This window comes from Chrysemys picta, chromosome 1, assembly GCF_011386835.1.
Source record: "Chrysemys picta bellii isolate R12L10 chromosome 1, ASM1138683v2, whole genome shotgun sequence".
Classification (NCBI taxonomy): Eukaryota; Metazoa; Chordata; order Testudines; family Emydidae; genus Chrysemys; species Chrysemys picta.
This window is the reverse complement of record NC_088791.1, coordinates 102,608,366-102,633,577: the sequence shown is the minus strand read 5'-3', so window position 1 is coordinate 102,633,577 and position 25,212 is coordinate 102,608,366. Positions and strand designations below refer to the sequence as shown.

Genomic DNA, 25,212 nt, shown 5'->3' with positions numbered 1-25,212 from the left:
ATTTCAAAACTGTATCTTCAGTTTAGCATGCGTAACATATCCTGTCAAAAGTGTTCCAAACCTCACGTCTGTTAATTAGGAACTGAGGCCCCAAGTCATCAAAGCACTTTGGTACATATCTAACTTTAAGCATGAGAGAAGCCCTATCGATTTCAATGGGAACTATTTCCATGCTTATAGTTGGGTATGTGCCTAAGTGCTTTGCTGAATTGGGGCCTGAGCACATAAAATGACAGAAAAGCACTCAGTATCAATTGTTGGTATGAGTTGTGTCACCAAACTGAGCTCAAACTACCAATAGTTCTGGTGTAGGTCATCGGTTCTCACACAAACCCAACATTTAAAGGGGTTAAGTCTCTTTTGTTACCATTAAGCGCACTTTGCTTGGGCCTTCTGCAGTTTTGAGTCTCCACAAGGTGAGAGTTTATGGTTTCCTTCCTACTGATTATAAACAATCTACTATTACACATGTCCAATTTCACCTGCCTACACAGGACTCAACCATATATGATATTTCCAAAGATAACAGGTTATAGATAGGGGTTTCATAATATCAGAGCATTATGTGAAAAGACTGAAATGCTCAGCCAATATGCTCTTCCCCCCCGCCACCCTCCACAAACTCCTGTACTACTTCAAAATACCGGAACATTATTTTCTAGTACCTAACGACCACAATATCAAATTTATTGTCTTCAAATCCTGCTTGAATTTGATACCAACAAAAGCATGATTGGGGCACCCATTATGTATGCACCATAGTGGTTAGGAAACATTTCAGCATCACAAATTTACAAAAAACTAAAACATGTATCTCCATCATAAACTCACTTACCCAAAATAACATGTTTAGCTAAGTTACTACACTATTTTACCTTAGGAGGTACAAATGCCCATCATCATTTTTACACCAGGTGTTCCTAATCCTCCCAAATACTATACTTCATTACTTAAGCAATGACCATTTCCAATTTGCTACATAAATTGTCAGTTACAAATTTATGGCATAAGACAAGCCAGGAACTGCAAAATGGTTAGGCAGAACTCACAGCTGTTACTTATATTTTCATTAATGACCTACGCACAAAAAGCAGGTGTGTGCCAATGAAATCTGCTGACAACATAAAACTGGAGGCATTTTCAATACAGAGGAGAATCAAAATATTATACAAGAAGAATTGGATTACCTAGAGGACTGAAGTAATAGAAAATGGATGAAATTTAATAGTACAGCATGGAAGGTCATGACCTTAGGGACTAATAAGAATTTCTGCTATAAACTGGGGGCTCATCAGTTGGAAACAACAGATAAGACAGATCTGGGTGTATTAGTTGATCCCAGGACGACTATAAACCAGCAGTGTAATGCAGCTGTAAAAAAAGTGAATGTGATCCTAGAATGTATCAGACGAGGCATTTCCAGTAGAGATAGAGAAGTATTAATACCATTGTATAAGGCACTGGTAAACTGGAATCCTGTATACAGTTCTGGTCACCCACGTCCACGAAAGATGAATTCAAACAGGATCGGGTATAGAACAGGGCTACTAGAATGATGGGTAGGGTAATAGAGAGCCTATCTTACAAAGAGGACACTAAAACAGCTTGGCTTGTTTAGCCTAGCAAAACAAAGGCTGAAACAGAGTTAACCAACCAGGTTTAAAATAAAAAAAATGTAGCCTTGGTGAAAAGGGATACTGGGCTTCCCATCAAGTCACTGACCTGAATCCTGCTGGTGGGCTCTGCCCCTTCCTACCAACTCCTTGTGGTCTATGCTTACCCGATTGTCAATTGACTCCAGCAATGAGTGAGCTATTTTTAGAGTCTAACTAGAAGGTGTGAACAAAAAAACCACCCACTCAACTGGATAATTATTTTCCCCCCATAGCTGTTCAGTTTTAAAACACTGCCATACTAGTTTTAGTTGGGACTGGACACAGATATTTAAGTAACTGTGAGAAAGGCTGTTTCTGTTACCAATACCTCAAGGGTTAATTTTGTGTGTTTTATAGGCACCAAATACTATAGAAGCAAGATGTGGGCTATTACATACGGAAATTAATCCTCGCTTACCTTCACATTTTCTGAATTCTATCTGAAATTGCTCTCGGTTTTCAGACACATTCCATCCTACCTCACTATTATTATAATTAGCATTTATAGTTCAGTAGTGCCTAGACGTCTCAGACATTTCAGGGCCTCATTGTGACAGGTCCTTTACAGACATATTAAACAAAACACCCTGCCCCCCAAAGAACTGACCTCTCCCCCATCTGCTTATGCAACGTTTTTCATCTTGATCTAGCCTCTTCTCAGTCAGGTAGGGTGTTCAGGACCCATGGGTACAGCCATATCTAAAACTCTTTCCACTTCACATACACTCCTCTTTCCCTCCAAGAGTGTCAATTCTTATTATAATTATCTTAAAAGCAGTCTTTTTACTTTTGCTTAGTACTCACGCTCTCTCTGCAAGACACTACATAGTACTGCATGAATACATAGGTATCCACCACCTCAGAGTAGAGTAACTGTAGTTTACCTGATTCTCCGTTTTTCCACGTCTTGCGGGGAGAGGAATTTGGGTCTCCTGCAAACCTCTCTCTGTGTCTTATAGCGAAGGTTTCTCTGATTCATGGCTGAAAACACAGCACAGACAGCCAATTTCTTTTTCAACAATCTTCACATTTGGGGCAAAATTCTCCATTAAGACTCTGCCAAGACTGCCACCAGATGATGCCAATGTCCCGCTCTTACTACATGCAGCCAACTCCCATTTGCATCACAGACTACAGGAGCCAAGCTCTACCATGTAGATCAGATAGGAGAATTCTGACTCCAATTTTTATTTATTTATTTATTTATTTTTAGTTTTGCTCTGAAATCTAGAGGAAATGACAGATAATTCACTTCACTTTCCAGGGCTATGGAGAGAACGGTAGCAGTTGTGGAAGCATCCCCACACTGTTCTGCTCGTGTGCTTCACCTTCACCTGGAAGGACCACCTCTACAGAATGGGTAGTTGCATTCTTCATACTCAGGTTTCAGCCTCTCCCTTAACGCTGTCAACAAAGGCGACCTTTCTCCCCTTACAGCTATACTTGGACCATTAACTCTTCAAATATGCTACCAAACAGCCATCACAGGGCACCAATTTTCATTGACTGACAACACATGGTAGTCTGGATTTGAACCAATGATCCAGGAATGAAAGACTTTGCTACAGCACAGTTATGCCGGCATAACCCCATAGTGCAGACGCTGCCTACAGCAATGACAGAAGGGGCTTTTCCCCCATTGCTGCAGGAACATGATCTCCTTGAGTGACGGTAACATTCTTCTGTCAGTCTAGCTGCATCTATGCTTGGGGTTAAGTCAGCACAGTTACGGCTCTCAGGTGTGTGGATTTTTCAGACCCTGAGCAATGCAGCTGTGTTGACCTAAATTGTGTGTGTGTATACAAGGCCTTTGTATCGCATTCACTGTCCCTAAACAAAACCAAAAATAAATCCAGTCTCGTAGATTTTTAAATAAAAATAAAAATGGAAACCTTATTTTTGGAAAATAAGCCAGAATGTTATACCATTGAGGATGTCCGGGCAAAGATGTCTGTATTTGTTTACAAAAATAAAGAGCTGGATTGAAGGAACCACCCTCATTGGTTACTCTAGTATTTCTAAGGAACTGACCTACAATAGCTTAATTTCTTGCAGAGGTAACTGGCTTTCATCAGATGCTGTTAGCACACTAAGAATACACACATATGGCCTCTACAAGCCAAGTAATTTGCTCATGATACCTGCAAGAATGAGGATGCTTTCTAATTTTTAAAGGAAAACTGCACCCATTCTGCATCATGCTTACCAACAATAAAGTGACTTTTTAAAAGGGTGGTCATAGTTCCCAATTTTTTATTCTATTTATTTATTTTAAGTAGAAAGTTTCAGTTGCGTTTCCCATCCTGATCAAAATTTTATTTTTTGGCTTACAGTTCTCAGCCTCCACTTCCTGAATGAAGAATTGTCTGATGATACAAGACCCAGAACTAGCAAAGCTTTATGACTAGACAGCAAAAATTCCCTCCCCCGACCTTTCCCAGTGCAGGTGGCAATCCAGGAAGAGAAAGGAGGCATGTCAGGGAAGAGGTAATGAGGCTGTGGAATTTATAATACAGCAATTCTGCCCACCACATTAGCACAGGGACACAAGTTAGAACAGGCCTGAGGTCTACCCTAGACCATGCCTGGGGCCAAAACAAGCCCTGGCTATCCCTAATACAGGGAGCTGTAAGCCACCTACCCTTTGTCCACATGCTGGTGCCAGGGCCAGCACAGTGATAAAGTTTCCCTCTGGTGTCTGCATAAGGATGCATGGTTTTCCAGAGTCATCCTCTTATCGGGGGCTTGTACCCTACCTGACCGTGTACTGCAACTGTTGCCAAGTCATACAAGCAAATGGATACAATCATCCGCAACCAGGTTTTAAAAAGGGATGGGGTCTCTCTTTCAGGGAAAGAGAGAGAGAGAGAGAGAGAAAGAGGCTCTGCAGGGAAGACCCCTAGAATTGCTAAGCGTGGGGAGTAATCTCAGGGTGAAATTTACACTGTATAAGTTACCAGAAAGAGGTTTAGGTAGGACTTTTATACTCTCTTCAGAGCAGGATGGGAACTCCATGCTGCTTACAGGCATATAGACTGAGGTCCAGCATAACTTCCAGTAGGAAGTTCATGTTTCCCTTCTGCATCTTTTTCTGGGTAGAAGGCAACAGTAGCAGAGATTCAAGACATATACTAGTACTAGCGAGTCTGAGTGGAGCCAGATGACCAGTCCAGGCGGTTTGTGCTTCTCCAAGTGTATGGATAGCAGGTCTGGGGAAGAGGTGGGAAGGAGAGTAAATTCTCACGAAAGGGGATAATTAGCGGTCTTAGCTTCAAGTTTGAGTATCTGGTCACCTTGGAAGCGCTGCTTTAAGTCCTGACATGGTTAACCCACTACTTCATCCTTCCCAGGCAGACAGAGCCGTGGTCTAGCCACTCTGCTTGCTAGCAACCTACACTCCAGCTCTTCTGGATTATAGAGCAGCCCATAGGCGGCAGTGGGAAAGCTACTTTAAGTTAGGGCAGGCCTTGAGGTTGCTCTAATTTATACTGGATGTCATGCTAGCCTCTGGAACAGGCCAGAATTGGCATGAAGCAGTGGCTTCTGTCCTTTGCCCTGCAACAGATAGATTCTCAAGGTGAGATTGTGTAAGACTCTTCTCACACCTCAAACTAGATTCCCGGAGAAAGCAGTATAGGGGGAAGTTTATTATTTGTGGCAATGGTTCCACAATAACCTCCTGCTAAAACGACTGTCTGGACACTATGCCAAACCTATCTTTAACTAGGAAATGGATGCATGGTTTTTTAAAAAAAACAACACACAACACCTTAGTTTAAGTCCAATTCTGGGGGTGGCTGTCTGGATGTAAAAGGACATTTGTGACATTAACAGAGAAAGAGCCACATGGAAGAGATTAAGCAGTGCCCAGCCTGCCTAATAACGATTTAACAGTGGTGGGAGCAATATGTAAATAGTGTTTAAGATTTACAAACTAAAAAAAGCAAAGGCTTTCTTCTCCTTAAACCAGTATTGAAAGAACCTGGAAACTGGTTTGCAGTCTACTCCTTAGGACTCATTACTTGCCATAACCAGAATGAGAAATCCATGAGAAAAGACTAAGCTAGTTTTCAGGCTTTTAGAAGTGGCTAAAGAAAAGCAAGCTTTGCTGAAGTATTCCTTTTCTAGCGGTTATCCTGTTATTAAAAGGAAGTTGGAAGCTGGTTTACAGATTCTTCCATGATTCTCTCACACTGTTAGCGTCAAAAAACAATGCAACTTTTCACCAAATCAGCTGAATCTTGCAGAGGAGGCTTTTAAATTAAAAAAAAAAAAATTCAGTCTGAACAGGCACATGAGTTTATTCAGGGTGACTAGCTCTTGTATTGAGAGCTTTAATGGATTCCCTTTTCCTTTGACCACCACAAAGTAAGATTAATATCTTAACTTCTCCTCTACTAACATAGTTTACACAACGTATCTGAAAGGAAGGGGGGGAAAAAACCCAGCGTACCTTTAAAGTTGAGTTCATATTCATGTCTCCCAGCTTTGAACTGCAACGTTGGAGACACTTTTGCTAGATAAGCGTGCTCCAGGTCACTGCTACATACAGTGGAAGCATCATGATTATCATCCTGTCAGGTCAGAACCAAAAGAAGAAAGATTTTTTTAATCTTCTTAAAATGAGAACGTATGAAGTATTTGTTCTGTGGCAGCTGTGGCCTTACAGGCCTGTGTGCTACTTCCCTTTAAAATAAGGGCCATCCACCACCAGCTAAACAGAGAAACTTCCCCAACTCCCAAGATGGAGATGGGAATGGGGAGGGGGAGAGCGAGCTGCTGAATCCAGAGTGTCAAGAAACACTGAAGGAAATAGAAGGTTACATTTCAAGCAATGAAAACAGGGGGAAATACCTGTCACCTATTTCAGACAACGCACTGAACAGATGTCAGTCAGTAATGATTTTCAGTAATACTGACTGCTCCTGTAGCTGAGCCACTGAACCTAAAAGTTAAAGTCTCCATAGCCCATTACTAATCCTCTGAGCCCAAATTTGATCAATAGACTATTAAAATAAAAAAAGACAGCCATGTAGCTTCCAATAGTTTCCGCAGATTTAATGCAATAGGGTTGGGCAGCTGCCTTTCATCTACACACTTACTTCTGTTCCATATTCACGCCACACACCATATTCGTCCTTCCAGTACCAAAGCCAATCTGTTGTAAGAATGAAGTGAGGGGGTTTGGTCACAGACGATGCTGTGGAGAGGCGCCTAACTTTGGCAGAGCCATAGGTCATGTTCCGAAAAGATATATACTGCAAGCCACTGTATGAAAATCTGTATGAGAGGGCCAAAGGGTTTAAAAAAAAAAAAAAAAAAAGAGTTAGCATCAATCAGTTGAGCATACTTACAACTTCTGAGTCAGAGATCCATAAAAATAATGCAAAATATTATGCCCAGTGTCAAAGTAATGTAAGTGCCCCCAAGGGCAAAGTTATGATTCCTACAACATTCACCCCTCACACTGCCCATACATGTGTATTATTTTGTATTGTATATGGTGCCAAAGTTAAGACATAATATTGTAAATCTATATGAAATCATAACTTATAGAAATCACAGTCATGACCCCAGTGGTTCTTCAGTCAGATATAAAATGGGCACGTGTAAACTTCACACACACTTCTGCTAATTCCTTATATTCTGAGCTGGAACACCTCTTGCCTTTTGATCCCTCTAAAGCAGAAACAGAAGACTGTGGATACTGCAATGACTTTGTGATATGAATTAATAGATGAGACCCTCAAAACGCATTTGCACTTATAGCTTAAGTCAGGCTTCGATCCAACATAAGCATGGGCTAATCAACAGATCTGTTCATCAGCTGCTCCAATCCTCTCTTTACAATTTCCAGTGCTTAGTGGCCACTAGCCACAGACATGCAACTTGGGAAACAGAACTTCAACAGTTTCTTCCAAAAGCTCCTCATTGCTACAGATGCAAGAGAATCTCTTGGCTGTTAGCAGCAGCAGTACTGCTGTCCTTTTTTCAGGCCGAGCCATTAGAAGCCGAGACCATTACAAACACACTAGGTGGAATGTGAGATCTTTTTAAGTAAATGGCCATATACATATTCCAGTACATTATACCATATATTGGTATGAGTTGGGGATGTAAAAGGTTAACCGATTAGCATTAGGCTTACTGTTAACTGACCTTAACCATTAACTCCCAGCCCCATCCGCCCCGTGCCAGCCAGAGCGACCTCAGCCCCAGCCGCCCCACGCCAGCCGGAGGGACCGTGGTTAACCATTCAACTTTTTAAATGATATTTACATCCCTAGTATGAGTCTCCTCCAATATCTTCTTTGCACTACCACAGCAATTTCAAAGCTTTCTGAGGTTATTCCCACCTTCACAATTGCTAACTAGGCCCCTCAGCTGTCTCTCTCTCTCAGCTCTAATCCTCCCACATCTCTTACTGCAAGGACTCCTCGCTGAAATGAGTGAAGAGCCACGATACTACAATAGTAAAGGAGATGCACTCTATCATAAAGGCAGGGATGAATCAGGACACGAGCTAGTCAAAACAGGACAAATTTTCAAGTCTATTTTAGTCTAAATTATTTTCTTCAAAAGTTTTCCCACCATCTCCATTGTAAATAATCCATTTGTGCAATAGTACAGAACAACAAACAAGTGAGCTAGCCACTCAGGTCTATAGCATAACCCATAAACGCCCAAGATGGATCCCAGGCTACAATGAACAGCTAGGGGGGCCACATCCCTCAGCTGGTGTAAATCAGCTAAATCCCATTGATTCACTAAATAAAATTAAACAGTTTAGATATCGGCTTTAATGGAGCTGTGTCAATTCATGCCAGCTAAGGATCTAGATCAGTATTTCACTTTCAGAAGGAAAGCCCCAAACATTAGTAAATTATTAACAAGGTATACCTGGTATTACTGGGGTCACAATATGCCTTTTCAATTTTCTCCATATCCTTCAAGTCCTTCCACAGGGCACCTTCCAAGATCTGCCATCTATATGGCAAATTAAAATGAACTCTGATACACTTATCTAAAAAAAGGTAAAAATGAAATGAAGCTATATTAGTTCTATGGCCTAACACAAGATGATTTTTCTGGGTATGTGTATTGGAATCGAATGCTCGTGAAGGTGCCAGGTACACAGCACTAGAAAGTGTCCACTACTGAATAGTACAGAATAGACATCTCAATGCAAGCTTCCATACACTGGCCAACCAAAGTGATTCAGTTGTGACCAAGAGGGACCCCCTCCTCTAGTCCCATTACATTCTTTGCTTGGGTTTAAAAGCTACTATTAAGGATATAATTGTGGTGGTGATGGGTATTTGCTTTAAAGCTATAAAGTCATGTGTTACTATGAACTCAAATCCCCACAATGGATTAAATAAATATTTTTTCCAACCACGTAGATTACCTTGGTGGCCTTGTTAACAATGACAATGAGAGTGGGGGACCCAGTTAGATTCCCAGAGTTAATATCCGTCACTCCCCAAGCTGATATTGTTCAAACAGTCCAGTCCTCTTTACCACTGTAATGCTGGCAGACAAGGTGCCAGCTCTTGCCAAACATCTGTACCCCATGTTATAAGGTGATATTACAGAGGATTGCGATGCAAATACTTAATTGTGTAAGTCAGTCAGTTATCGAACAGAAAAGAAACATTAATGAATGTAAAATGCTGGCTTTCTGCAGAAGGTGTTAGAACCTGCCCACAAAGAAGACCCATTGAAACCCAAATGAGCCTTGTGAAACATCAAACAAAGACTCTGTTAATTGCATTCCTCCCCCCACCTCATGACGAGGAGATGCAAGCATGTACTCATCCCATCAGCTTGAACTCTGGGTGGAAAAGTAAGAAAAATCCCTAACAAGAAGAAAAAGTATCTCTATGCTGTTTGGATTTTGGGAGGGCAAGATTTCTAAGCATAAGCAAGGGATCCCCAGCTGCTTAGCCTGGGTTATCCCTAAATGACATACAGAGCTTGAATATTACAAGCAGTTTCTATCACCTTTTGAAACCTAAGATTGTAATTCATTTGTGTACTTATGTTTACCTGCTTTAACCTTGTAAATTACTCCATTATCTTAGTTAATAAGTCTTTAGATAATTTATTACAGATTAGCTACAAGCGTCATTGGTTTGAGTTCTCTGGTGAAACTGACCCTGAAGTAAGTGACTAGTCCTTTCAGACTGGGAGTAACCTGAATATTGTTGTAATTTCTGATGTAAGGGACCATCTATCACAAAGATAAGCTCACCTGGGTGGCAAGATAGATTGGAGTACCCAAGGAGATGGTCTGTGACTCCATGTTAAGGCTGATTTAGTGCCTGAGGAGTTCACACTTGATAACTGGTTGGTGAAATCTAAGTATAGAACTCACAACTAGTTTGTGGTTTGTTCCCTGCTTCTGCACAGTCTGCCCCAGACTGTACTCACATTCAAGCCACTGCAGGACAGCTAACACTGTCCCTCTTGACAATATAGGCATTTTGTAACTGAGACAGAGCTCATACTAAGAAGTGTAGATATGCATAGCTGCTCAGTTAACCTAAAACCCCTCACCAGGAAAGAGTAAAGACAAAAAAAAAAAAAAAAAGTCTGTATGCACAAAGTTCGAGCTGTTTTTCATTCTAGAGCAAGAGGCAGAGGACCTTGAACAGCAGCTGAAGTTAAAGAAACCACACCGTACAAAATTATGAAAAGAGGCACAACCAGCAGAGAAGCAGCCGGCTGAGACCATGAGCAGGGAAAAGGATGAAAGGTGAACATGGCAACGAGGAATAGAAAAAGGGAAGGAGACATGCAACCACACACAGATAGCAGCAACAGTTACTTCACCCTGACAAGTTGGAGGATGCTCAAAGTGAGAGGAGGCTGAGGTCAGACAACAGCTCAAAACAGCCTTAAAGAGACAAGTACTGAAAGGGAGCAAGAAGGACACTAAACTATCTAAACTGCTACATGCCACAAGCAGCCACAACAGTAGTTCCCTTAACCCACCCAGCAATATTGTTAATCTTTCCAGCTATACTCTTAGCCCAGCAGAAGAGTCTGTCCTATCTCGGGGCCTCTCCTTTTGTCCCTCCAGACCCATGAATATGATACAGTTCTGCGGTGACCTAGAATCCTACTTTCGACGTCTCCGACTCAAAGAATATTTCCAACATACCTCTGAACAGCATACTAACCCACAGAATCCTCCCTACCAGCACTACAAAAAAAAGGATTCTGCGTGGACTCCTCCGGACGGTCGAAACAACAGACTGGATTTCTACATAGAGTGCTTCCGTCGACGTGCAAAGGCTGAAATTGTGGAAAAGCAACATCACTTGCCACATAACCTCAGCCATGCAGAACACAACGCCATCTACAGCCTCAGAAACAACCCTGACATCATAATCAAAAAGGCTGACAAAGGAGGTGCTGTCGTCATCATGAATAAATTGGAATATGACCAGGAGGCTGCTAGACAGCTCTCTAACACCACATTCTACAGGCCATTATCCTCTGATCCCACTGAGGATTACCTAAAGAAACTACACCATCTGCTAAAAAAACTCCCTGACAAAGCACAGGAACAAATCTGTACAGACACATGCCTAGAACCCCGACCAGGGGTATTCTATTTGCTACCCAAGATCCATAAACCTGGATATCCTGGACGCCCCATCATCTCAGGCATTGGCACCCTAACATCAGGCTTGTCTGGTTATGTAGACTCTCTCCTCAGACCCTACGCTACCAGCACTCCCAGCTATCTTCGAGACACCACTGACTTCCTGAGGAAACTACAATCCATCGGTGATCTTCCAGAAAACACCATCCTGGCCACTATGGACGTAGAAGCCCTCTACACCAATATTCCACACAAAGATGGACTACAAGCTATCAGGAACAGTATCCCTGATAATATCACAGCTAACCTGGTGGCTGAACTTTGTGATTTTGTCCTCACCCACAACTATTTCACATTTGGGGACAATATATACCTTCAAGTCAGCGGCACTGCTATGGGTACCCGCATGGCCCCACAATATGCCAACATTTTTATGGCTGACTTAGAACAACGCTTCCTTAGCTCTCGTCCCCTAACGCCCCTACTCTACTTGCGCTACATTGATGACATCTTCATCATCTGGACCCATGGAAAAGAAGCCCTTGAGGAATTTCACCATGATTTCAATAATTTCCATCCCACCATCAACCTCAGCCTAGATCAATCCACACAAGCGGTCCATTTCCTGGACACTACTGTGCTAATAAGCGATGGTCACATAAATACCACCCTATACCGGAAACCTACTGACCGCTACACTTACCTACATGCCTCCAGCTTCCATCCAGGACACACCACACGATCCATTGTCTACAGCCAAGCTCTAAGATATAACCGCATTTGCTCCAATCCCTCGGATAGAGACAAGCACCTACAAGATCTCTATCAAGCATTCTTAAAACTACAATACCCACCTGCTGAAGTGAAAAAACAGATTGACAGAGCCAGACGAGTACCCAGAAGTCACCTCCTACAAGACAGGCCCAACAAAGAAAATAACAGAACACCACTAGCTGTCACCTTCAGCCCCCAACTAAAACCTCTCCAGCGCATCATCAGAGATCTACAACCTATCCTGAAAGATGATCCTTTACTCTCACAGATCTTGGGAGACAGACCTGTCCTCGCTTACAGACAACCCCCCAACCTAAAGCAAATACTCACCAGCAACCACACATCACTGAACAAAACCACTAACCCAGGAACCTATCCTTGTAACAAACCCCGATGTCAACTCTGTCCACATATCTATTCCAGTGACATCATCATAGGACCTAATCACATCAGCCATACCATCAGGGGCTCGTTCACCTGCACATCTACCAATGTGATATATGCCATCATGTGCCAGCAATGCCCCTCTGCCATGTACATTGGCCAAACCGGACAGTCTCTACGCAAAAGAATTAATGGACACAAATCTGACATCAGGAATCAAAATACTCAAAAACCAGTGGGAGAACACTTTAACCTGTCTGGTCATTCAGTGACAGACCTGCGGGTGGCTATATTACAACAGAAAAACTTCAAAAACAGACTCCAACGAGAAACTGCTGAGCTAGAATTGATATGCAAACTAGACACAATCAACTCCGGTTTAAATAAGGACTGGGAATGGTTGGGCCATTACAAACATTGAAATCTATCTCCCCTTGTAAGTATTCTCACACTTGTTATCTAACTGTCTGTCTGTGCTGGGCTAGCTTGATTATCACTTCAAAAGTTTTTTTCTCTTAATTAATTGGCCTCTCAGAGGTGGTAAGACAACTCCCACCTGTTTATGCTCTCTGTATGTGTGTATATATATCTCCTCAATATATGTTCCATTCTATATGCATCCGAAGAAGTGGGCTATAGTCCACGAAAGCTTATGCTCTAATAAATTTGTTAGTCTCTAAGGTGCCACAAGTCCTCCTGTTCTTCTTTTTGCGGATACAGACTAACACGGCTGCTACTCTGAAAGAATATTTTAGTGATTTAGGGTCACAGATCTGATCAGTACAGTAATTCCGACATTCCATCTAATCTAGTATCCAATCTCTGACAGTAACCAGTACCAGTGATTCTAAGGAAGGTGAAAGAAACCTGCAGTAGGCAGATATGGGATAATATGCTTTCTCCCCACACCACCACCACATTAGATATTAGAATGAGATATAATTAGAGACTGCATAAGCCCTGAAACATGAGGTTTAATATCCCTTCCAAAATGTATTAGCATTAATCATGACAACTCTGGATACTCTTGTTATCCATATAAAGGTCCAATCCCTTTTTGAATCTTGCTATGCTCCTGGCCTCAACAATTTTCTGTAGCAACAAGTTTCATAGTGTAATTACACACTGTGGAAAAATATTTCCTTGTATCAGTTTTGCCACTTTTTAATGTAATTAAAAATCTCTTTGTTCTTGTATTGTGACAGGGAGAACACAAGACTCCCTATCTACCTTCTCTAGACCATACTAACACTAGACTGTATATACTTTTATCATGTCACCCCTTTAAGAAAAGGAAATTCAATCTTTTCAGTCACTCCTCATGAGAGTTTTCCCATGCCCTTGATCATTCTCATTGCTGCTCTTGGAATCCCCTTTGATTCTCCTGTATCTTTTTTTAGATGGGATGACCAGTACTATACACAGTATTCCAGATGAGGCCACACAATTGATATGAGGCATTATAATGTTCCCGTGTTATTCTCCATTCCATCCTAACATTGTTTGTTTTCTGATCACAGCTGTGCATCAACCAGAGATCTATCTACAGTGACACCCAGGTTTCTACCCGGAGCAAATACAGTTAATTCAGAACCTTGAAAGGGATGCTAGTAGTTTAAAAGTTCTCTCTCCAACATAAATTAACTTTCATTTATCGACACTGAACTTTAATTGCCACCTCATCATCCGTTGACCTAGCTCAGTTAGGTCTCACTGAAGCTCCTCAATCCTTCCTGGTATTGATGAATCGAAGGCCATGTCTACACTACAAAATTACGTCGACCTAACTTACGCCAGCATACAGCCACCACAGTTGTTATATTGCTTGTGTGCGCGCGCACTTGGCTCCTTGTATTGGTGGTGCGCATCCTCACCAGGAGCGCTTGTATTGATAGTACTGTCAGTGTGGGGCATTGTGGGATGGCTCCTGAAAGCCAGTAACAGTCAACACAAGCAACACAGTGTCTAAACTGACACTGCGTCGAGCTAATTACACTAACCGTGATTCTACGCCATTGGGGAGGTGTTACTAAACTGGCGTAGAGAGGCACTTACATCAGCGGGAGCCAAATTTAAGTGTAGACACTTCCACCCCTAGGTTGACACAAGGCAGCTTACGTTGACCTAACCGTGTAAGGTGCCACAGGACTCTGTCACTTTTAACCATGTAGTGTAGACCAGGCCTAAACAACTTGTGTCATATGCAAACTCTGCTACTTTGCTCCCTTTTCCAGACCATTCATAAATATATTAAATTCTGTACCCCGTACATAGCCTTGAGGTATCTCAGTGTTAACCTTTTGACAGGATGAAAGCTGACTATTTAATTATACTCTGTTTTCTAACTCCTAGCTAGTTTTTGATCCATGGCAATACTTTGCCTCTCACCCCATGACGATTTTGCTTCTTTAGTAGTGTTTTGTGAGGGACTTTGTCAAAGGCCTTTTGAACATCTAAAAAAATTGCCCGCCAGTGGATATAGGAGTTATTTGACACATTCAAAGAATTCTACTAGATTAGTGAGATACCATTTTCCTTTGCAGAAAACATACTAGTATATAATGATCCGCCAGATGTTTTAGTCATCTGTTTTTTAATTATCATTTCAACCAGTTTGCCAGGTACAGATGTAAGACTTATTGGCCTGTAATTCCACATATCACCCCTAGCATCTTTTCCGAAATATAGATACATTTGCTATCTTTCAATCCTCTGGAACAGTAGCTTTTTTTAAAATGAGACTACACTTCATACTTAAGGGCCTTCAGAACTCTTGGGTACATATTAGACGAGTCTGATTACTACTAAATCTACTAAGTTAAGACTGTTGCCAACACTATCTGTGATAGAAAGTACTCTATGGTGTTTTATGGTTACCAGAACAAGCAATACGACAGAAAGGGTATATGGCAGAAAGGGTAGAGGAACTGTCACATAGAGACTCCCAGTTGTAACAGTAACATAAATGAAGGGAGAGTCAACAGAATCAAGGGCAACTTTAGGGATCTGGAAAGAGAATCAATGGGGGATTGCCCAAACTGATGTTCTCAGAGATTCTTTCTGTGCCAAGTGTAAGTAAAGGGGGTGGGGGGAGACCAATACTAGAAACCAAATGAGGGCTGCATACATGGTAAAGGAAGAAGGGTCACAAATTCACGGGTTTCAGCCTTTGTAGATGGAGGAAGAGAATAGCAACAATGGCCTTGTGGGCAAAGTGTACAGACTAGGGACAGTGAGGAGAAAGGAAAAAGGTCTTATTAGGAAGTGAAGACCAGCTTCCAGCCATTTTTACTGAGTAAAATCATTATACAGGATATACCATAGGAATATTTGGTGACTAATTAAAAACAAAACACACACCCACACACATTCTAAGATAAAGGAAAAATTAATGCAACTTGCTAGTATCATGATGACTTACCTTGAAAGCTACAACTTTTCCGTATGTAGTACAAGCAGATCTCATCTAATTCTTCATTACTATTTGTATTCAGGGACACCTGACTAAGACTGTCTCTTCTCGCTACAAAGGGAGAAACAGAGTTGTCATTTATAAATAGCTTTAGTATGCTTAGTTTCAACAAGTTCTCCTAAAAAATACACTTATATTTAGAGAACACACCATGAAGAGACTTTGTAATACACAACTCTGATCCAATTCCAAGAAGACTGAAGTTGAAGCCTCCCCACTACAAAAATACATTCAGGCATATAGTTACGACACATAACAAAAAGTCATAACATACTTAAACCCCATCTATGCTATAAAATGTAACTATGTTCCATAACAAAACTAAAGCCTTGGTCATTTTGTCCAAGCCATTAGTCTGATTACATAAGCTTGTGTTTTGTTTTGTAGTATAGACAGTCCCTAATTTGGCCCAACTTATATTTTTAGATCCTGAGCATGTAAATGACACCTAACTTAGATTCCCTTACAGATATAACTTAAATACCTTACCTATCACGAAGCCTGTGATTCTTTCATGGAAGTCATGGATTCCGTGACTTTCCACAACCCCCGTGACTTCTGCAGCAGCTGGTGCAGCTGACTTCAGGGCCGCCCAAGCAGCTGGCCCTGGGGCCAGCTGCACCGGCGGTCCCCGGGGCCAGCTGCACCGGCGGTCCCCGGGGCCAGCTGCACCAGCTGCTGCTGGAGCAACCCAGGGCCACCTGCTCCAGTGGTCTCCGGGGCCAGCCGCTGCTCAGGAGGCCCCGGGCAGCTGGCTCCGGGGACCGCCTGAGCAGCAGCCAGTGCGGCTGGTCCCGCGGACCACCCAAGCATCAGTCCTGGGGAACGCTCAGAGCAGCAGGGCCCCAGAAGTAGAGATTTAGTCAGGGATATTTTTGGTAAAAGTCATGGACAGATCACGGACCATGAATTTTTATTTATTGCCCATGACCTGTCCATGACTTTTACCAAAAATACCCGTGATTAAGCCTTAGCCTTACCCATCACCTCTGAATTTGACTTCTGGGTCTCTAGTTCCTTGAATTCAGTTTGTAGGTGTATTGTAAAAATACAAGAACAGAATCAAAACAGACAGTGAAATGAAGGCAGAGAGATGTTAAATGACTTGACCAACGTTACACAGAGAGTCAATGGCACATCTGGAAACAGAATCCAGGAAGCTTGCCTCCTAGTCCCCTTCTCCAGCCACCAGACTTAGTCAGATCAGTTACAGAATATCATGAGTGAGACTTGCTTGGCTTACTAAGAAAGATATCTACATCACCCCAACCAGTGGAGTAACAGCCTTATTGTTTCAAAACACACAAGTTATGTGGGTATCCCAGACACCTATTCACCTTGCCAGAAGTGGTAACAGAGTCTACAATTTAGAACTGCTGTGGTTCCAAAGGTACACAAGAGAGCTGAGTGATCAGGTGGCAGGTATACATTCTGTTTTTCTATTCTACAGTCCTTTAATTAATTTAGCATAGTTTAAAAATTTAAGTGGAAAAGGAATAGAAAACATTAAAGCTATTAGAAGTAATTAGGGCACTGCTTTCCATGGCTTCTCATGCTATACACCATAGATAAGAAAAAGGTGGAGAAGTATATAAAATCTCACACACACACACACACACACACAAAGCCTGCCCTTCCTTTGATGTGCTCTCTCTCTGCTTAACCCACTTCCACCAGAACTATAATAAAGAATCCCTTTTTTCCCCATTTCCAGTCCTACTCTTCTATTCTATAGAGGTTTTTAATACCACACCTCATCACCACAGTATCTAAGCACTGACCATAAAGCATTAAGCAATGTGCCTAAACTTCTATCACGTTGTTTGTTCTCTCATCCTCACCCCAGAGAGAGAAGCACATGCAATAGAGTGTCTTGTATTGGCACTGTGTGTCTTTTTCTTTTTTAATATACACATATACCTGTTACTCTGTGTTTATGTTAGAGAAGGAAAGGTCAAAGAAATTCACCTTGCACTTGGAGTGGAAAGTGGTGAGGTTTGTGATGGTCCTTACTCCCTGGAGAAGATCATTCTGCCCCAGGATCAAGGCTCTTGCATCATGGCAATCGTTTTATCCTTTGGAATCCTATCTATGCCTCAAAATTTGAATAGGGGGATGTTTATAAAGAGAGAAAAGGTACCTCACCTGGTGGCAGGGTTGCCAGCCCCCCAGGATTGTCCTGGAGTCTCCAGGAATTAAAGATTATGTCATGTAATGAAACCTCCAGGAATACATCCAACCAGAATTGGCAACCCCTAATAAGAACTAGAGCTAAGTCTCAATTTCAGTTTCCCTATCTAGCAGAGATCTGTGCTAATGTTTTAAAAAGGATAAAATGTTTTACCTTTGCATGGTGAAGAGGTGCCATTTTTGATGTCATACATGTTCCTGAAGATAGAGGGCAGTTTGGCAATCAGGTTTGGGCTCATTCCCCGCCTCTCCAGTTTTTCATAACACTCCAGATTAAAAATGTCATGTGATCGCTTGCAACTACTGCCAAATCTGCACTCGCCCTGCAAGTAGTACTGGCACATATGGAGTTTGGTGCAGATCTTCTTGAAGGTACAAGACCCATAGAGTCCATCGCCTTTGTTATAATGCATGCATACCTGGGAAAGAGGAAAAAAACAAACAACTCTAGTGCAAGTAGTATATTTTGGCCACTTTCTTGTTCATACACACTCAAAACAAAAACAAAAGCCATGAAGAAATCTATATGGGCTTTTCTGAACCACGGCTACTGTTTAGAACAGTGGGGGCCAACTTATTGCACAGGAGGGCCATGTAAACCTAAGTATAACCTTGTGTGGGCCAAACAGATTCTACATATATTAATAAGATTTAAAATATAAATCAATACAGGTGACTACGTTCAGCTTGTTTCGTATGTATTTAGATAGACAATATTGTACATAGATACAACCTATTTACACACTTGTGTAATCTAAAATGATGTAAACAAGACGACAAAATACTAATGAATCAGGCGTTAGTATATCATGTTGAAGCAGGCCGCGGGCCTCATGAAATGCGCTGGCTGGGCACCCCTGGTTTAGAATGGGCTTTTTGGCAGACCCAAACATCCGCATCAAACACATTCAGGCCCACTTTGATGATGGCAAGTGGAAGTTTACTCTAACTCACATACATTCGGCATGGTTGAATTGATGTTGCCGTAAGAACCTCAACGCTTTGAGTTGCTAATTTTGCTGTGCTTTATTTCTCATCTTTAGTGTTTTAGGAAGATAGGTTTTGAATTTAAATTTCCTTGTAGATTCTGGTCATGCAAGTCAAGATCATTTGAGTTTCTCTTTTGTTAATCCTTCTAAACAGGTAACACCCAGTACAACAGATTTATATTATGGATGATTAAATACTAAAGAACAGAAAGAAAGACTTATAGAAAGTTAATACAAAAATCATTGTATACATATATTAGAACATTTTTAAAAGAATCAAAAGCTATTAAATTAGCATGTCTAGTTTCTTGAAAGCCACTAGTCCTGTGTGTTCGGGTTTTATTTTTTATTCTGAATGAACCTGGGTCTCATGAAAAGCTAGTTTCTACCATCTAGCTCTGCTAATGCACTTCAGTCTTAAATCATAACACTCCTGATATTCCAGACTCAGTTTCAGATAAAGTTCTGTCAATAAACTTCAATCTGACCTGCAATATCCATTAAAAAAAAAAAAAAGTTAGAACAGCAAAGGTTTTTGCAGGTCAGTGATGAGGTGCAACGCCGGAGCTATGCAGGAAATATGTACAAAGCAAGACACTGATCCTGCAAATACTTCTGCGCAAGCTTGATTTTACTTCAGTGAAATTACTCTCCGTAATGAAGTTAACTATAATTACAAGTATTGTAGAATCAGGGCCCACATACCTCATCACCACAGTGTTTGCCAATGCCATACCTGGTTCTACCCAATGCCATTATTTCTTCTTTTCATGATACTAATTGTAAAGGGAATACTATATTGCTAGAGTAGTACTCACTTCAGGTAAGAGCGAAGAATCATTCTGAAGCAGGAGCTGACGCAACTCATCATCATTTAAGTTTTCAAGACCATGTCTTTTTAGGACACGGAGGTTATGCTCTGACTGAAAGTTATGAACAAACTTGCATTCTTTCCTACAAGTTAAGAAAACCAGACATAAAGAAGGATCCTTAACCAGCACAGTTTTTCCATTACTGGAGATACATTACATTTAACAGTTTACCAACTGCACAAAGTTAGCTAGTCTCAGGAAAAAAATCCATGTTTCTTTACAGAGTAATTACATGATTATCCTCAGAGTAATTACTATGTAATCTGGTAGGCACAATCATCATATCATCATTTCTAATTTACTGCTTCCGTGTTATTCAGTAATTACAGCAGCACAACAACATTGGTACCTATGCCCCCCAGATTACATGTCAGTTACACTCCATGATGAAAAAGCAGGAATAATGGTTTATATTTCTAGCTCTCCTACCACAAATACACTAATAAACTTGAGCAGCATAAAATATTCAGAATCAGTACCTAAATGATTATTTGTATGATGCATTAGTCCAGGGATTGGCAATCTTTCGGAAGTGGTGTGCCGAGTCTTCATTTATTCACTCTAATTTAAGGTTTCACGTGCCAGTAATATATTTTAACGTTTTTAGAAGGTCTCTTTCTATAAGTCTATAATATATCACTGTGGCTCTTTGGCAATGTACATTGGTAAATTCTGGCTCCTTCTCAGGCTCAGGTTGGCCACCCCTGAACTAAGTGCACGTCTTCACTGGCAATGTTAAAAGCGCTGCTGCAGCTCCCAGCATGGCTCCCAGCGTTGGTGCATTGTCTACACTGGCACTTTACAGCGCTGAAACTTGCAGCACTCAGGAGGGTGTTTTTTCACACCCCTGAGTGAGAAAGTTGCAGCGCTGTAAAGTGCCAGTGTAGAAAAGCCCTAAGTGGGTGAAATCAGACAGACAATCACTACACTCTCAAATAAGCTTACACAGGAAAACGATAAAAGATAAAAACGCTATCACCTGTGGGTGAACACGTTCTACAAAATTATCACTCCATATGACCTCTCACTCCTCATTCTCAAAGGAAATCTGGACAACACCTTCAAAAGATGAGCCTGGGTGCTTGAATTCATGATTTTGCTAGACACTAAAAATCATGGTGTGACGGATCCACAGAATTGGTGCTATAGCCCCACCTTTGGAAAATTCTCTTGGAAAATCCCTTCAGTTTGCCAGACCTGCCCCCTCCGCCAAGGGTCTCACTGTTCCTCCAGGGTAACTCACTCTGCTTCACTGCCTCAGGCTGAATCTCAGAGTCTTCAGCACCCCTGCTTCACACCATGATCTCTGTTTAGCGAGCCATACTGGGACGGACACCTGAAAGACACTTGTATGCCCCTAGGGAGCTATGCACCTCCTCATTCCTTAAGCAGTCACAGCAACTCTCAGCCAGTATTGTAAAGACAGTAGGATTTATTAGTCAACTGGAACACAGCACAGAAAGAACAGGAGTACTTGTGGCACCTTAGATACTAACAAGGTGCCACAAGTACTCCTGTTCTTTTTGCGGATACAGACTAACGCGGCTGCTACTCTGAAACACAGCACAGAAAGTCCTTGGTTAGCATCTAGTGCCACTTTCAGCGCTAAAACTTTAGTCATTCAGGGGTGTGGAACCCCACCCCCCACCCCCAAGCAACAAGAGTTTTAGTGCTGAAAAGCACCAGTATAGACAGCGCTTCTACCACTGCTCATTCAGGGTGGTTATTTTTTAATTGCCAGGAGAGCTCTTCCCCAGCGATAAAGCGTGACTACACTGCCCACATCACAGCACCGCCATGGCCATGCTGTAACGTGGGCAGTGTAGACATAACCTTAGAGAGAAGAAAGTTACAGCATGGTCCATTCTGGTTAACCCAGAGCCCTGACCAGAATGCCCCTTTGGCTCCTGCTGTCTCTCTGTGTCCTCTTTGTTCAAATTCTTGGGCCAGTCCCACCTAGCCCCTCCTCAGTCCTTTGTTGTCCAGTTGGTCAAACACGGCTTGCTTCCTGTAGATGGGGTGGGTCACCTACGGTCGTAAATTGATAGGTATCAAATGTCACAGTGACTGGATTGGCCGTTGTCTTCATGGGCTCTCCACTGACCTAGGGCAGGCCCCAGACAGCTAGGCATCAGTCACACCTGTGTTATAGCTTACCCCAAGAGTAAACAGTCTTTTCCCACCACCTAGTTAACAATTCAGCATATAGGGGAAACCAAGGCACACAGCATTCATACAAAATATTTACAGAAAATTCCCACTCCATCACACTTGGACAGAAAACAAACACTGGATTTATGGCTTATTACAGTCTAGAACCCACTAACGACCCCCCACAAGCTGCCTGTTTTCCCTCTCCCTTCTTTTTCCCCCCTATGAATGGATGGATTCTAATGGGCCACTGCACCTTGAAATATGCATTAACTACTTATGAAAAACAATCTGTTCCAGGTTGTATTTAGCTGTGACATTCTGAGAATAAGTTTCCCAGACCTGAAGAAGAGCTCTGTATAAGTGTGAAAGCCTGTCTCTCTCACCAACCAAAGATGATCCAATAAAAGATATTACCTCACACTCCTTGTCTCTCTAACATCCTGGGACCAGTACGGCTACATCAACACTGCATTCATCTTTATAGTTTACAACGGTAAGTCATATTATTTCAAAGTATATGGGGGGAGGGATAGTTTAGTGGCTTGAGCATTTGCCTGCTAAACCCAGGGTTGTGAGTTCAATCCTTGAGGGGGCCACTTCGGGATCTGGGGCAAAAATCAGTACTTGGTCCTGCTAGTGAAGGCAGGGGGCTGGACTCAATGACCTTCCAGTGCTAATGAGATAGGTATATCTCCATGTGTTATGTTAAAGTAAATGAAGCTTTTGGGAGGAAAACTAGTTTTTGTCTAGTACGCAGAGTGTGCTACCTATGGTAAGAATTTGGTTATGTTTTTTACTTTGTATATTTTGCCTACTATAAAGAGCCCTGCAGAAATGGCATGATACCTTTATTTAGCGAACCATTATCCACTTACCCAATCCATTAAAGCACTGTCTCACATACACCCTCTATTTTCCAGGATTTGCACCATCCTATGCCAAGCACCTCGACTATGCTATTTCATCTTGCTCTGCAGCTTTGAGACTTTTTGTGATGCTTCTCTCTGGTTTTATAACGTCACAAATAATAGATACATCAAACCCTGGGTGTTATGGCTTTAAACATACCACAAAGAGCATCCCAACCTTTTCCAACTTAGGATAAACAGTTGCTTACCCAAGAGGAAACTACTAGGGGAATCAACAGGCTTCATCTCTAAAATGAAACAACTCCACTCAAAATTCAAATATTTACACACATACACACACACACACACACTGAACTACTATAGCTAGACCCTAAATGGAACCTGTACTCTTGCAAATCCCCTAACCATAATAATGTAAAATCTGAAACTGGGAGGTACAAAAAGCACAGTGGAAGCCAGATAGGAACAGTGCAACCAAGGTAACAAGATTTATCAAAACTAACACCCTTTTTATTTTTAACTCCACTCACTGTCCAAGTTAGCAAAAGATAAAATTCCATAAACCACCACAGTTAATAATATTAATAATAAATTAATAATAAATATGTTTTAGTTTAAAAAATACAAAGACACATGGAAGAAAAAACACATATCCCACTAGAAAAATAGCAAAGATATCCTCATGCCATGGAACAGCCTCTCCCCCAGTGAGTAACAATGATCAATTCCTGGTTTACTAAACTTTTGAAAAGTCCAGCCCCATAATCAGAAAAACAAAACCCCCTTCCACTCTGCCCTTTGAGCTTTAAAGGCCTCCCCGATCTGCATGTCCACATCTTGCATGCACCAAACTAGCCTTTTGTATACAACCCCTAAATCCGTCCAGAGGGGAGCGCCCCACATTTTGTGAAAAAGGGGGAGGGGAGAGAAGAAATGAACACCAACCCCTGAACAGGACACTGGCTGTGCTGTCCTGACCCAGCAGCCCTGAGGGGCTTTCCTTCCGCAGAGGGGCCGCTCCCTTGAACAGTTTCGGTGGCACCCACTGACAATGTAAATGGCTGTGTTGGGCCCATCCCCCCCACCCGGGCAGGGGGCCCCTCCCGCCCGGGGGTGGGGATGGCCAGAGGGGATGGATCCGGGCTCCCCCCGCCCGGGGGTGGGGATAGATCCGGGCTCCCGCCGCGGAGGAGGGTGGGGAATAGCCAGAGGGGGTCCCCAGAGCCCCGGGGGTGACCCCGGCTCACCTGGTGCGCTGGTAGCGGCAGTTGCCGTACAAGAAGTACCGGCAGATGTGGAGCTGGCCGCACTGGCCCCCGCAGCCGGCTCCCGGCGCGCCGTGCTCCTGGCACAGCCGCACGGCGCTAGTGGCCACCACCACCCGCTGCTCCTGGGGCGGGCCGCCGGGCGAGCAGGGCCCCGGCCGGGTCACCAGCGTGAACCGCTCCGGCTCGGTCAGCAACAGGCTGTCCAGGCTGGGACCCGAGGCCGGCAGCCGCCGCGACAGCTCGCCCTGCTCCAGGGAGCCGCCGGCGGAGCACAGCGCCTGCAGCGCCTGGCTGGGCAGCGCGGGGCGGGCCATCCCGGGCAGCCCCGAGCCCCTCACCCCGCGACCCCCTGGTGCAGCTCCGCCGGGAGGCCTTGGCACGGCTCCGCCCCGGCGCTCCCTGCAGCCTCTTTGCCTATTTATTGTTGTGAGTCTTCCGCAGAGAAACGAAACTGAAAGCGGCTCTTCGCGCAGCTCCCCTGCCCCACCCCCGGGAGCCCGAGCTGCCTGAGGGCGTCCCCATGTAGCACCCGTGACCCTGCATCGCTGGGGAGGCGGAGTCGCCCCTTCAGGAAGTTCCGCTGCAGACCAGCCAGGTGGCCAGTGGAGGGACCTGTCTTCCCTCCCCTGCCCTCCCGGGCCGCTCCCTTGCGGGGCGCTGCAGCCGGTGGGGAGGGACACGCAGCGCTGTAATCAGCACCCTAACGCGCTGGCCTCAGGCTCCCTCAGCGGCCAGGGCTAAGTCCGCTGTTGCCACTGACTTTGCCCTCTATACTGGTATCACAACAGCTCTCCTGATGCTTCTTCTCCAGCCGCCACCCACCCTAGTGTCCTGTCTCCCTTTCCCCCTCGGCCGGGGCGTGCCTGTAAACCCAGCAGAGATGCTAACAAGAACCATTCTTCAGCTCGTCTTCAGGAAGATGTAACAAGTTGTGTAATTAGAATGTACCCAGGTATCTTTGGGCACAAATCG

General features: G+C 43.1%; 1 protein-coding gene across 1 annotated transcript in view; it reads right to left on the bottom strand.

Annotated features, from left to right (window-relative positions):
• LOC101932609 (protein mono-ADP-ribosyltransferase PARP12) overlaps nt 1-24,853 on the bottom strand; it is a 32,818-nt gene extending 7,965 nt beyond the window's left edge. Inside the window, exons 1-8 of the mRNA XM_024107785.3 lie at nt 24,220-24,853; nt 19,896-20,031; nt 18,243-18,507; nt 15,848-15,949; nt 8,556-8,679; nt 6,758-6,935; nt 6,109-6,229; nt 2,540-2,636 (exon numbers count right to left, since the gene is read on the bottom strand). Of these exons, the coding sequence (XP_023963553.2) occupies nt 2,540-2,636; nt 6,109-6,229; nt 6,758-6,935; nt 8,556-8,679; nt 15,848-15,949; nt 18,243-18,507; nt 19,896-20,031; nt 24,220-24,554 (1,358 nt within the window). The 5' untranslated portion in view covers nt 24,555-24,853. The remainder of the gene's footprint in view (nt 1-2,539; nt 2,637-6,108; nt 6,230-6,757; nt 6,936-8,555; nt 8,680-15,847; nt 15,950-18,242; nt 18,508-19,895; nt 20,032-24,219) is intronic.
• Between the last annotated feature and the right edge of the window lie 359 nt (nt 24,854-25,212).